The sequence below is a fragment of the Protobothrops mucrosquamatus genome, unplaced genomic scaffold, assembly GCF_001527695.2.
Source record: "Protobothrops mucrosquamatus isolate PMUCROS unplaced genomic scaffold, P.Mucros_1.0 scaffold69, whole genome shotgun sequence".
Classification (NCBI taxonomy): Eukaryota; Metazoa; Chordata; class Lepidosauria; order Squamata; family Viperidae; genus Protobothrops; species Protobothrops mucrosquamatus.
Window position 1 is genome coordinate 703,756 of NW_015386447.1, and position 15,177 is coordinate 718,932.

Consider the following 15,177-nt stretch of genomic DNA (forward strand, 5'->3'; position numbering starts at 1 on the left):
AGAGAGAGAGGGGAGAGGAAAGGGAAAGGAAAGAGAGAGAGAGAGAAAGAGGAAAGAGAGGGAGAGGAAAGAGGCATACAATAATTCATTTGCATTTAATTGTAATGGTTCAAAGAATGTTTGGAAAAATGTTCGGCCCTCCAGCACGTTCACTTCATCCAATCTGGCCCTCTTTGAAAAAAGTTTGGACACCCCTGATCTAGGCGGTCCCGTCTCCCTGCGGTGAGGGGAAGCGGTCTGGAAGTCCATCCTAAGGAGTGCGTGATCTGACCATGACAAAGGCTCTATAATTATCTCCCCCATTTCCAGATCATTCTGCCACTGGCCAGAGACAAAAATTAGATCCAGTGTATGTCCTCCCGTGTGAGTGGGTGCATGAACTAATTGGGTTTGGGGGGCACCGTCTTACGGTGGTTCTCCTCCTACCTCTCGGACCGGTCGCAATTTGTGTTGGCAGGGGGGCAGAGGTCGACCTCGAGGTGCCTCACTTGTGGGGTACCACAGGGGTCGGTCCTCTCGCCTCTCCTGTTCAACATTTATATGAAGCCACTGGGTGAGATCATCCATGGTTTCGGGGTGGAGTTTCATCAGTACGCAGATGACACCCAGCTGTACATCTCCACCCCGGACCACCCCAACGATGCCGCAGAAGTGATGTCCCGGTGCCTGGAGGCCATGCGAGTCTGGATGGGGAGGAACAGGCTTTGACTCAACCCGTCCAAGACCGAGTGGCTGTGGTTTCCGGCGCCACATCATAGCCAGTTGGCTCCATCTCTGGCTATCGGGGGCGAGTCATTAGCTCCCGCGGAGAGGGCCTGCAACCTGGGCGTCCTCCTGGATGCTCGGCTGTCTTTAGACGATCATGTGACAGCCATGGCTAGGGGGGCTTTTCATCAGGTTCGCCTGATACGCCAGTTGCACCCCTTTTTGGATCGTGATGCTCTACGCACGGTCACTCAAGCCCTCGTTGTTTCCCGCCTGGACTATTGCAACGCTCTCTACATGGGGCTCCCCTTGAGGTGCACCCGGAGGCTCCAGCTAGTTCAGAATGCGGCCGCGCGGGGGATCCTGGGGCCTCTAGATACTCCCATGTAACACCTCTCCTGCGCAAGCTGCACTGGCTGCCTGTGGCCTTCCGGGTGCGCTTCAAGGTGTTAGTAACAACCTTTAAAGCGCTCCGTGGCAATGGACCTAGGTATTTGCAAGACCGCCTCCTACCAAACACCTCCCTTCGACCAGTCCGCTCCCACAGAGAGGGCCTCCTTAGGGTGCCATCGGCCAGACAATGCCAGCTGGCGACCCCCAGGGGGAGAGCCTTCTCTGTGGCAGCTCCTGCCCTCTGGAATGACCTACCCCCCGACCAACGTACAGTTGCGGACCTGCGCCTTTTTCGCCGAGCCCTGAAGGCTCATCTATTCCGTGTGGCCGGCCTGGCGTAGTTTGATTATGTTTTAGTGGGGGTTTTGTATGGGGTATTTTTAGAGCAGGCCTGTTATTTAATTTGATTTTAGACAGAAATTTGTGTATATTTATTGTGGTTTTTATTATCGCCTGTTCACCGCCCTGAGTCCCGTAAGGGAGATAGGGCGGTATATAAATTCAATAAATAAATAAACAAACAAACAAACAAACAAATAAACAAACAAACAAACAAACAAATAAATAAATAAATAAATAAATAAATAAATAAATTCCAAAGGTGCTTTTTCTGGACTTTCTTGTTTTTCTTTGAAGATGTTTCGCTTCTCATCCAGGAAGCTTCTTCTTCAAAGCTGGGGGGCGGGGCAGTGGGGCAGCCCTGGGACCAGCAAGGTCCTGCACACAGGAGACGGTCAGAGCTGCCGTCCTGGGTGAAGTCAGCCTGCGGGGCAAAACAGCCAGTAGGGATGCCAGACTCCGCTTGCGCGCGCGCCCAGGAAACAGGGAAGGGCTGCCCCGTGGATCTAAGGCTGAGCGCATTCTGGCTTTGATGGATGCAACCAGGTTGTAGATCAGCGCCATCCATCCCCCTCCCACCAGCACCTCCAGCCTTGCAGCCATGAGGCTTTCCTTTCATTGGGATAGCCCCCGCCCACCCACATGGGATAGCAACATGGCGGCAATATGGCAGCACTGGCAATCTCTCCCTCTCCCATCACCCCTTCCTGAGCACAGAGGAAGGAAAGAGAGAAGGTAAAGGAACGAACGGAGGGAGGGAGGGAGGAAGGAAGGGAGGGAGGAGGAAGGAAGGAACAGAGGAAGAAGGAACAGAGGGAGGAAGGAACAGAGGAATGGAGAGGAAGGAAGGGAGAGGGAAAAAAGGGAGGGAGGAATGGAGGGAGGGAGGAAGGAAGGAACGGAGGGAGGGAGGAATGGAGGGAGGAAGGCAGGGAGGGTGGGAGGGAGGGAGGGAAAAAAGGAAGGAAGGTAAATTATAATGAGAGAGAGGAAGGGTCTGAGGGAAGTCCTGCCTTAGCACTTGGCCCTGAGCAGCCCTACTGCCCTTTCGCCATCCCCTTGTCCCCTCCTCCTGACTTCTCCTGGTGGTCTCCCATCCTATCGCTGAGGATGCTTTGGTTACAAGCAGGGTCTCCTTGCATGAGAGGGAGTGGGCCTCCCTCTGACCCACACATTTTGCCCTCCCGCAACACCATGAGCAACTTGGCCAAGGAGAGCGAGCACAGCAGCAGCAGCTTTGAGCTGGAGGTAAGCGCAGCTGGGCGCCCCCTTGGGGAAGTGGGGCTAGGCTAGGCTGGGCTGCGGGTCCCTGAACTCCAGGGCTGGGCACTTGACCTCTGCTGCCCAAGGCTCTGGGCAGCCCGCGCCACCGTCCGGGGCCCCCCCGCACAGTCTGAGAGGGACGGTGAGGCTCCTCCAGTGGACTGTGTTCCAGCGCTTGCCCCGGTCCTACCCTCCTCCGCTGGAGACCCTTGGATCTGCCCAAGCCTGCACAGGCACCCCTGACGCAAGCGATGTTGAACTGGCCATGCCCACTCACTAGGCCACGCCCATGCTAGCCACCCCCCCGAGGGCAACCACAATGCTGATGCGGCCCTCAATGAAATCGAGTTTGACACCCCTGCCATAGACATTTAGCTATATACTTAAATACTAGTTATCCATCCTCTACCATCTGGGATCATAAATCAACCTGGTCTTTGGATTCTTCAAAACCCAGGTTTTTAAAAAGTGTTTCTAAGGGATAGCAAGGTGAGGCCAGACAAATCTTTGAGGGTCCTATAGGTGCCTGCACTCAGACGCCATATAATATTATCTAAATGAAGATAATTTCATCCAATTATTTATGTATATGTTATAAAACAAACTTCCCTTTAAAGCAGAAGGGAGGAGATAAAAATAACTCCTTCACTCAGAGCAGAAGTGTTACTGTGTCTGGAACATGTCATGGAGCCAATAAGTGGCATCACAAGTGCTCTATTCTTTCAGGCATTGAGCAGTTCCAGCATTGTGGGTAAAGAATAACTCTTGGCTTTTAGTACTACCCTGAATATAATCAGCGCACATTGTTGATATCCAACTTACCTTTTTAACCTGAGCAATTTTCATAGCATACACCTGACATGCCTTTTGTCTCATCATCCTAGCTTCTGTTATCTACCTCCGCTAATCCTGTTTATATCACATTATCTGCCTATTGACTTTTCCACATCAATTCCTAATTGCTGGTGACCTTTTCTCTTTGAAATCTGTCCAGCACCAGTCAGCCTCTGATCCATGTCCTGTACTTGAATTTGGCCAAAAAAAGCAGATGCAAGTTAATGAGTGAAGTCTTCAAGTTGAGTTCAACTTCTGGTGACTTTATGGACATATCCCTGCAGTTTTGTTGACAAATAATATAGAAATGGTGTCCTCTTGTTTTCTTTCTAAGGTGTTTTTGACTTTGCAGTTTTTAAACTACAGCTCTGGGATTTTCTGATGGTCGCCAATCCAGGCACTTAACAGTGTCTGACTCTACTCTCCCTTTTCAAGGCTAGTTAGCCAGAAAGTCACTAAACAAATCACTATTGCACAAGACTTTTGATGAGTTTTGATCAATCTTCCTCTCTTCAGCCAATTTGAAGAGTAAAGATTTAACACCCTGCAAATTCTGACATGCTTTGCTGGACAGGAATCTTTGTTTCCAGGTATGAAAATTCCTGTTAGACATATTTGATTCCTAAGCAGTTACAAGATGATTTATTAGAATGCTTGGATCAACACTTTAACTCAGTTAATTTCAAATGGCTATTTAAAAGATTTTGAGAGTTTATGTGTCAAGTATAATTTATCTATAGTATTTGTTTGGCAATATATATAACTGAAACAGGTATTAATCAAACAGTATGGCCCAGATGCCCTAGCAGCCTTTGAAATAGTTTTAAGTCCCTTAAAAGATGCAATGCTTGAAAGACATCAACAACTCAACATTACAAGGGATTAAAAAGTGAAATTAGTCATGTAACTGAATTTGGAAGGATGAATTGGAATAAGCCAATTTTGGAGAATCCAGGTGTTTAGAAACATAAAAAAATGAAATTAATGCATGAAAAAATATTATTTCATATTTATTGAACCTTTCAAAGAATGTTTTAAAATGGATTTATTTTAATCCTATAATATATCTCCTGCTTGAGCAGTGGGCTGGACTAGAAGACCTCCAAGGTCTCTTCCAGCTCTATTCTATTCTATTCTATTCTATTCTATTCCATTCTTCATTTTATAATCATTACCTGGTTTTTTTCCTGTAGCTCTTTAAAATTTTCACCATTAAAAAGGGTATTGAATTTAAAAAGGCTGAAATGAAATCCAGGTTTTAAGCCTCAGGCCTGGCAACTGCTTTGGCTTTTCTGAGGAATGGTTTCCAACAGAAGTAAGGATCTCTGTTTATTCTCCTGGATTTCATCAGGTATTGGCATAATAAAACACAATATTATTCTTGCTAGATCTCTTGATTGGAGACCTGCAGGGCTTCAGTTTGAACACAGAAAGCTAATTCCAGAAAGCTAAAACAGATTCCTATTTCTTTATATCAATCTGCAATAAAGGCTTTCATTTTGTTCTCCAGTAGCTCCTGAAATCATTTTGAATTAAGTGCTAACCACTGACACCCATTTCTTTTATTTCCAAAGTGAAGAGTAGAAATATGAAAGCAGTTGTAGAAGGTTATTAAATGGAAGCTGCTAGTTAGAGGTTTCTTTGCTCTAGAGGTGACATTTTTGACAAGAACGAAATTACCCTGACAGATCAAATATAAAATGTTTGAAAAATTGGGTATTCTATATTGAGAAGGTCATATTTCTATGTTTGGCATGGAAACCCCAAGAATTAGTGTTCTGCTAACCTCCAAACTGGGTTATCACAGGATGTTAGTCTGAAAACTAGCTTATTCAGAAGAGTTTGTTAATTACTGAGTGGGGCCAGACAACAGGCTCTTATCTTGACTCTGCTGAAACAATTATATTGTGCTCCCATCTGTTTCATTACTCCCATTGTTCCTATCATATTATATCTGCACTTTATTACAAGCCAGTTTTAATGTATAAATTTAACAAATAAATGTAACATAAATATATAATAAATATATATTTCCAGCTATTTTGAGATATGTATATCTATTTTACAAAACTCCAAAAACAAAAGATAGCTTAAGGAAATGCACAAAATTATATGAAAAGCAATATTGTAAAAAAAAAATTGTTTGATAGGAAATTACTATTTACTCTGAATAGCTATTAGGATTCAATTAAATATTAAAGAAGAGATTTAACCAGCAATACTGAATTATTTTTTAAATTTACCATCTGTCCTTATCTCTACACTTTAATTCAGTGTAAATTCTCTGTACAATAAAAAATAAATGTGCCACAAAGTAAAATGCAATGTTGCAAAAAAAAAAAAAAAATGAAGGAAGCTTCTTCTCTTGCAGGGAAAGAGTAAAAAACTCCCTTTTAAGAAATCTTTTAGAAGGAATTTGAGGGAAGAAGTTGGAATGAGAAAAATTAAATAGGATAGAGATAAATATCTTATCATAGGGAGCGATTACTTACAGCCCGTGAAAAATGAGAGGGAGCTGCCAGGACAGCACCCCCTTTTGTTGCCGAACTACAAACAAGACAGGGTACTGATCATCTTCGGAGTCACTCTTCACGGTAACACGGAGGGCGTCCACCTGCATAGAGACAGAGACAGCAGGGATACTTCCATCAGTCAATGCCTACTTTAGCCTATTCTGTTCAGAGTAACCCCGATGGTATTTCCACTTTAATCCTTTTCTGATGGGAGTAATCTAGGATGCGGCCCACAAAGAGAGGATGCAGACTTATGAAGACATTACACATGGTCAGACAGGGATAACATGAAGTCCTAATACATGAGGGCAGGTACAATATTGTTGTAATTTCTGAAACTTGGTGGGATGAAACCCGTGATTCGAATATAAAGCTAAAAGGCTATACATTGTTCAAAAGAAACAGAACCAATTCAAAAAGAGGGGGAGGAGTTCCTTTGTATGTAAAAAAATTACTACACCTCTATAGAAATACACAATACTAGGGATAAAAGCCTTCTTGAAGATATTTGGGTGAATATTAGAGGAAAAAGAAATGACATTGTTATAGGTGTGTACAGTGGTGGGATTCAAATATGTGAACAACCGGTTCTGTGTGTGGATGCCGCTTCCAGAAGTCCATTCTAGGCCTGGGCAACAAAAAATTAGCTACCGGTTCTGTCAAAGTGGTGCGAACTGGCTGAATCCCACCACTGGGTGTGTACTATAGGCCATTTAACCAAGCAGAGGAAATAGACAACCTTTTTGCTAATCAATTAGCCAAGCTGTGCAGGAAAGGCGTGTAGTAGTAACTTCCCTGAAATCAACTGGCAAACAAATTCTGCAGTGAATGGGATATCTAACAGATTTCTGATGTGCCTAGTTGACAACTTTGTCACCCAAATAGTGTAGGAGGGAACTAGAAGATCAGCTACACTGGATTTAATCCTAATAGGGATGAGATGGTTGAAGGAATGGAAATTGTAGGAACCTTGGGGGAAAGTGACCATGTCATACTACAATTCACCATAGTGCAGGAAAAAGTGACTGAACAAAGTCAGACTACTGTTTTAGACTTTAAGAGAGCTGACTTTAACAAGCTAAGAGAAAGATTAGAAAGGATTTCATGGATGGAAATCCTAAAAGGAAAAACAATTCCAGATGCCTGGGAAACCCTGAAAAATGAGACAATGAACAGTTAAGGGAAGTAGGTATGGCTAGCTTAACGGAGAGAAGAATTAGGGGTGACATGATAGCTGTCTTCTGGTACTTGAGGGGCTGTTACAAGGGATAGACTTGTTCTCTAAACCACCAGAAGGCAGGACAAGAAACAATTGGTGGAAACACATTAAAGAGATATCTAATTTGGAACTAATTAGAAATTTCCTGAAAGTGAGAACAATTAATGGATGGAACAGCTTTCCTCTGCAGGTGTGAGTGTTCCGTCACTGAAAGTTCTCAAGACAAGATTGGAGAGCCATTTGTTTGGAATGAAGAAGGACTCCTGCCTTGGGGAGGAGGTTGGACTAGAAGACCTCCAAGATCCCTTCTAGCCCCATGATTCTATGGTTTTATGTGAGATGAAAGATACTTCCCCAAAGACATAGCTCCTCAGCGAGTACAGGCAGTCCTTGACTTACAACAGTTTGTTTAGTGACCATTCAAAGTTACAATGTCACTGAAAGAAGTGATGTATGACTGTTTTTCACACTTATGACTGTTGTGGCATCCCTATGGTCATGTGATCAGAATTCATATGCTTGGCAACTGACTCATATTTATGATGGTGACAGTGTCCCGGGGTCATGTGATCAGCTTTTGCGAGCTTCTGACATGCAAAGTCAATGGGGAAGTCAGATTCACTTAACAACCATGTTACTAACTTAACAACTGCAGTGATTCACTTAAAACGGTGGCAAGAAAGATTGTAAAATGCGGTAAAACTCACTGAACTATCTCACTTAGCAACTGAAAGTTTGGGCTCAAATGTAGTCAAAAGTTGAAGACTACCTGTATAGGCAGCATACCTCACCATAGACATTTTGCTCAGGTGTAGCCTGACAGTCAGTGCATCTCCTTCAAAAGAGGAGGGGGTCTTCTTCCAGGAGGCTATCCTTTTCACTGAGGGAGTGGGGCTTAGAGAAGCTGCCATTAGCCCACATATAGTTCACAGCAAATGTTTATGCAAATGCTTTAATGTCACCAGGAGGACATAATGCTAAATGGAGACATGGGAATAATGGACACACCATTACCCTGCTTGGTCTGTTCAAATTAAGGATTCACTTGTGTGTAAGGGATGGTAACCATTTTACCAGTAAAGGTATCTTAGCCAGTAAGCATGATGTGATTCATGATCCACTTTAGAATTCCTGCCCTCTGCTCAGAATCAGCTATCACAGAAAAGAAGTCTAGCATTTAAAAAAACTGTTCTAGAACAATTGCTGTCCGTCTCAAATACAGAAGGAAGCAAGAAATGTGATTTCTGCCACTATTTTATAGGAACAAAGGGAGGTCAGATTCCTTACCACATTTTGCACATTTTGGAGTTGTTCGCATTTCTAGAAAACACAGAATCATAATGGAAGCTTTACTCTCTAATGGTTATTAAATAAGGATACTTTTAAAACTTTTCAAAATTTATGTAAAGAATATAATTTACCTAGAAAGGTTGAATGGCAACACATACAGATAAAATACTTGTTATGTATGTGGTTTGGCATTACATTACTTGCAGCCTTAGAAACACCAGAGGTTTTGAAATTGGTGGGGTGGCCTCTGGTGTTTATGGAAACTGAATCAATAACTTTTAACAATTTTCAAAAATAATTTTGAATAATATTCAAGCAATTTGGAATAATCTTATAGGGTATGAAAAATTATTAAATTTGTACATATACATACATTAACTTGCCTATAAGGTTGGCAAGATAAATATTTACATGTTTTGCTTTGTTATTTTTATTTTTTAATTCAGAGGATTTGTTCTTTTCACATTTCCAGGTATATTTTCTTTGCTGATAAAAAGAGAGTGGGTAATATGGAGATTATTGTAAAGATTGAATGTGTATCAAAATAAGCAAACACACTGTATATTTTGCCCTCTTTCTTATATAGAACTGAGAGGTGGGTATATCAGGAGAAACTATTGAGTGCAAAGGAAATGGGTTATTTTATTTGTTGTTAGTTGCGAAGTCGTGTCCGACCCATCGCGACCCCATGGACAACGTTCCTCCAGGCCTTCCTGTCCTCTACCATCTTCTGGAGTCCATTTAAGCTCACGCCTACTGCTTCAGTGACTCCATCCAGCCACCTCATTCTGTGTCGTCCCCTTCTTCTATTGCCCTCAATCTTTCCCAGCATTAGGCTCTTCTCCAGTGAGTCCTTCCTTCTCACTAGGTGGCCAAAGTACTTGAGTTTCAACTTCAGGATCTGGCCTTCTAAAGAGCAGTCAGGGTTGATCTCCTCTAGGACTGACCGGTTTGATCGCCTTGCAGTCCAGGGGACTCGCAGGAGTCTTATCCAGCACCATAGTACAAAGGCCTCAATTCTTTTGCTCTCAGCCTTTCTTATGGTCCAACTTTCACAGCCATACATTGCAACTGGGAAAACCATGGCCTTGACTATACGCACTTTTGTTGGCAGGGTGATGTCTCTACTTTTTAGTATGCTGTCTAGATTTGCCATAGCTTTCCTCCCCAGGAGCAAGCGTCTTTTAATTTCTTGGCTGCAGTCCCCATCTGTGGTGATCTTGGAGTGCAGGAAGATAAAATCTGTCACTACCTCCATTTCTTCCCCATCTATTTGCCAGGAATTGAGTGGGCCAGATGCCATGATCTTGGTTTTCTTAATGTTGAGTTTCAAGCCAACTTTTGCACTCTCCTTCTTCACCTGCATCAAGAGGCTCTAATTCTTCTTCACTTTCTGCCATTAGAGTGGTATCATCTGCATATCTTAGGTTTCTCCCGGCAATCTTAATTCCAACTTTTGAGTCATCTAGCCCTGCCTTTCTCATGATGTGCTCTGCATATAAGTTAAATAGGCAGGGCGACAGAATACAGCCTTGCTGGACTCCTTTCCAAATTTTGAACCAATCAGTGGTTCCGTGTCCAGTTCTCACTGTTGCTTCTTGACCCGCATATAGATTTCTCAAGAGACAAATAAGATGGTCTGGTACTCCCATCGCTTTAAGAACTTGCCACAATTTGTTGTGATCCACACAATCAAAGGCTTTAGCATAGTCAATGGGTATATGGTAAAACAGAAATAGTCAAGAATGAACAAACTGGATTGAATGCAAAAGTAAGTTATAGGTGTGAAAGAAATATACTTAATATACTTAAAGAATATGAATGAAATAATATATATTTCTTTCATTTGGGCAGTGTTAGACTTCAGGATTTACATATGTTTGCAAACATACATATCTGTGTACATGTACAAACAGGTGCACACGCACACACACACACACACAAACACACACACACACACACACACACTAATATAAACCCTGAAGTCTAACACTGCCCAAATAAAAGAAATACATTTAGATGATTTGGTCACATACAGAGAATGAATGAGCATCTCTTTAATTTAATCTATTAACACCTTTTCTTTTATTGCACATTGCTTATTCTCCCTCCCCCAAAAAACCCAGTGTGATGGATGGAATAATAACCTCTAATACCAATGTAGGGTTAACTGTTATGTAATTCCATGATAACATGCGCTCTGACATTATCTCAAGGAAGCAATGGAAGCATTTGGCATGACTCAGAAAGAACAGGGAAATCTGAAGTTTGTTTAAATGGGAGTTTTATTTGCAGAAATAAATACATAAAAAAACAAGTTCAGAAAAATAGCTAGCTCCCAGGAAAGTGCCAAAACGGGAGGGGGGCTTGAAAGCGATAATAAATGAATAACCCGACCAGTTTTCAATTCAGAATCGCTGGGCCTTGCCCCTCGCCTACCTTCCCCATCATCTAAGCTCTGCCGCAGGCCTTCAGCATTTGTCCCCGAGGTCTCCTCCAGCTCGCAACGGCCACCCGGCCCACCCCAGCTCTCCCTCTCCCCCGAGTCCCCCCCCGCCCCACTCCGAGCTGCGCCGCCTTCGCGGGCTCTCGCCGCGAGCTCTCGCGCACCTGCCCCGGAGCACCTGCCCGGGCTGCGGGAGACCAGGGGAGGGCATCCTTACCTGGCCCACCTTACTGGTGTAGTTGAAGGAGTAGAGCCGCTCCGTGCTTCGGTTGACCATCCCGTTGAAGACGTGGTCGAACGGAGCGGCATGTTCTGCGGCGGCCGGGCGAAAGCTACTCGGCGGCGCCCGGGGCGGCTGCGGCAACTGTTTCTGAGCTCCGGCCACGGCCAGGAGGAGCCCGGCCAGCCCTGCCCAGCCGCTCATCTCCGCCGAAAGGAGACCGACCGAGGCGAATTTGGCGAGCCCGGGGCCCGGCGCCCTCTGTTTATTCGCTGCCTCGCTGCCTTCCAGCCGCGGCCGGCCGCTCGCCGCGCCCGGGGCTTCCCACGCCCTTCCTTGCCACCTGGCTCATTTCAGAGGGCCCTCCGTATTGGATCGAGGCGTGGCCAGTGGATCTTCTAGTCTGGCTGGCGAAGCGAGGTCGGGCTTCTCCGGACGCTGGAATGATAACGCCGAGCTCCCTGGACGCAACTTGGGGGGAAAAAAGACGGGGCCCCCGAGGGCGCCGATCTCGGGGTTCGGCAGCTGTGCATCCAGCCCGGGACAGCACGTGCGGAGGAGTCCTCGACCCGTCTAGAAAGGAAGGAAGAGAGCCGGCCAGGTGAAGCGCTGCCCGCCTTCCTGCCTTCCTTGGCGGAACGCGGAGGATGCACCGGTCGAACTCCAGAGTGCCCAGGAAGTGAGCTGCTTCTGCCGCCGCTGCCGCCGCCGCTTCGTGCACTGCTTCCCTGTTGCCGGCGACCCTCAGCCCCCGAATGGGTGGCTCTAGCGCGGGAGCGGAACTCGCCCTTCAGCCGGACCTCCGCGCCCCCGCCCCCGCCGTGCCCGAGGTTTGCCATCTTCGGTTGGGCAGAAAAAAAATAAAATAATAAAATAATAAAATAAAATAAAATAAAATAATAATAATAATAATAATAATAATAATAATAATAATAATAATAATACAAATCCCGTGCCTTTTTCACAGAGAAGCTCCCAAGTGCGTTAGTTCAATCATGCCAGTGTATGCAATACTCCTGCTTCTTTGCCTTTCATAAGCAGTGCTTTCGATAGGGTTCATTTTTAACAGCAAAATGTATACCTGTATTTACCCCACTTTTGCTTCCAGGTAAGCAGGTAATAATTGCGGAATTCAGCACCGTAAAGTTCTGAGGGTGGTAGTGATTTGAGATGTTGGTCTAGGGCAGGGGTAGGCAACCTTGGCTCTTTTATGACTTGTGGACTTCAACTCCCAGAATTCCATGCTGGCTCAGGAATTCTGGGAGTTGCAGTCCACGAGTCATAAAAGAGCCAAGGTTGCCTAACCCTGGTCTAGGGAGAGCCACGTTTGAGCCCTTAGCAAACCATGTAAATTTTCTTTTTTATTTATATTTATATTTCATATTTCTTAATCACCCATCTCCCTGGGACTTGCTGTAAGATGTTGGGCCAGTCCGTTCTACCTCAGAGGGTTGTAGATGAGATAATGCTAGGTGTGCCTCTGTCAGCTCCTAGAGCAAAGACAGAATATAAATTGTAACAACAACAATAATAATAATAGAGGGGACTGGTAGAATAGATTCTAGCCCACTCTAAGTAATGGAAAATCTCTGGGTGAGTTTGATCTGGTTAGTGTCTGAGTTTGTTCACCATAGTTATCTGTAATTTACTCCAATCTTCTGAGTTTTCTCAACACACTGCTAGCGTTACATAAGTTTGGATTACATAATATGGTTGTAGTGCGGTTTGTAGTTCAGTGTTTCTTGTGAACACGGCCATCTCTCCCTGCGTCACGGTTGTTAGGGGGCTGATGAAATAGGAGGAGAACATATGCACATGTGGGTGTGGTTGTGGGGACAAAAATCAATAAAATGAGTCAGGTGGTAGAGGCTACCTTATGGGGGGCAGAGCAAGATCCTCCAAAGCAAAGCTAACTAAATACCATTTGTTATCTCTAACCCCCCCTCCTGTAAAGCCTTAAGAACAAAGAACAGATGCAAGTACTATAAAGAATTTGGGCCAATTACCACCCCTGCATGCTTACGCAGGAACAAAAAGGTGGGGGGAGACTGTGAAGAGACATAATTGTTATTTTCAGGTATCTGAAGGTTGTTATTCAGAAGACAGAAGAACTGTTGAGTTTTGTTTCAGAAGACAAGACAAGAAACAACCGGTCTAAATTATGAAGAAACTGATTTTGCCTGGGCATCAAGAAAATTTCCTAATAGTTAGAGCAGTTCAGCCATGGAATAGACTCCTTGGAAGCTGGTGGACTTTCTGACACTGAAAGGGTAGTTAGCAATTTGGCAAGGATGGTGTAATACAGGATGTTTTGTACTGGACCAGGATCAGACCAGATATAAGCCTAAGGTCCCTTCCAACCTATTTATTCAATTCCAAGATTAGATACTTCCCAAGGTAGTCTCTTTCCCTAAATTTGGCCTAAACCCCAGTAGGAATAATTTTAATCAGTTTGCCTCCTAATGCTACCAGCGTTATGATTTTACTTTTCAAAAGGACATTAGGAAATGGTCACTAGATATTTTGTTTAGCGGAGTAGGAATCTTCTTTCAAATAATTATTTATGGACTGCACTATCCAAGAGATCCTTTGCTGTTTGAGGCAGGGCAACAGTATCATACCTTGCATTCAACTGAGCTGGTGGATCATCGTTCAAAACTCAGAAGGCAGCAGAAACAGAGAAAAGGCAGAAGTAGCCACAAAGCAGCTTTGCCTTCCTAACTGCTGTTCCCTTATTGGTTGCCTGGGGGTCGCTTATGGTCTGTGGCCTACTTGTGGGAGCAGCTGCCACTGTGCTGCCCATCCCTGGCTTGGGGGCAGAAAGCAGACGCCTGGCTCCATAAGGGAAAGGAGATGTCACATCACCCACACTGCCAGCTGCTATACACAAACATTACCATTGCTAAGGAAATGGGTCAATGATGACCTTGGCAAAGTCACGGCTCTTGTCTTTTACTGCCTGATCATGGATAAACCTTTCTTTTCTCCCCTTCCAATAATAACCATGTGATTAACCCTAACAAGTTGAGTTCAGTATATTGTACTCTACGAGGCTTGAGATGGGAAAGTGATTCTCATTCCATTATAGCCGTGTGGGGGCAAACTAAGACAAATATCTTTTCCTATATACAGCTAACTATATTTGAATGGTTACTACTTAATTAGCAGTTATGAAATCACCACCAACATATTACACAGATTGTGAAAACAGATTTCAGAATTGTAACGAGGCAACCAGCTTCACTCAAAATTCCTACCTGTGATAGAGCACAGGGTTTAGCCTCCCACCGCTTGCTGCTTTTGTTCACCAGAAGTGGGAAACAGATTGCGTAGGTGCAGGGAAGTATTCGAAAATAGGGTCCTCTTCTACTAACAGTCTTGTGTATTTTCAGAGCCTCTTTCTCTCTGGAGAGGCTCTCGCTTCTCCTACCCGTTTGGGAGGTGGGGAGGGGGATTGTTTAACTTTCTCAACCTCAGCAGTTTTAAGATGTGTGGCTGCAGGGGAATTCTGAGAGATGAACATCTTAAGTTGTTGAGGTCGAGAAACCCTGGTTTAACAACAGAATTTAGCCTGTCTCCATCATCAGCAGTGCTTTGCCTCTCAACTTCAAATTGGCCTCTGCAGGACAGGCGTTTCGGACAGCAAAGGCAAGGCCACCCTGGAGGGCCACTGTCATTATAAACTGCAGTATTGTATCTGAAGTAATTTATGTATAGTTAGGCTCAGGCTGTTTATTTTGTTATAATGTCATTAAGGACATTTTGTAGGGGATGTGGTGGCCTAGTGGTTAAGATGCTGGGCTTGTTGACAAAAAGGTTGGCAGTTCAACATCCAATCACCATGTGACAGGGTGACCTCCTGTTATTGCCCCAGCTCCTGCCAACATAGCAGTTCAGAAGCATGCAAATGCGAGTAGATAAATAGGTATCACTTTGGTGAGAAGGTAACAGCATT

The 15,177-nt window shown here is 44.4% G+C and overlaps 1 protein-coding gene across 1 annotated transcript in view; it reads right to left on the reverse strand.

Annotated features, from left to right (window-relative positions):
- SIDT1 (SID1 transmembrane family member 1) overlaps window positions 1-11,426 on the reverse strand; it is an 82,030-nt gene extending 70,604 nt beyond the window's left edge. The window contains exons 1-2 of the mRNA XM_015812108.1: window positions 11,220-11,426; window positions 6,027-6,148 (exon numbers count right to left, since the gene is read on the reverse strand). Coding sequence (XP_015667594.1) covers window positions 6,027-6,148; window positions 11,220-11,426 — 329 coding nt within the window. The remainder of the gene's footprint in view (window positions 1-6,026; window positions 6,149-11,219) is intronic.
- Between the last annotated feature and the right edge of the window lie 3,751 nt (window positions 11,427-15,177).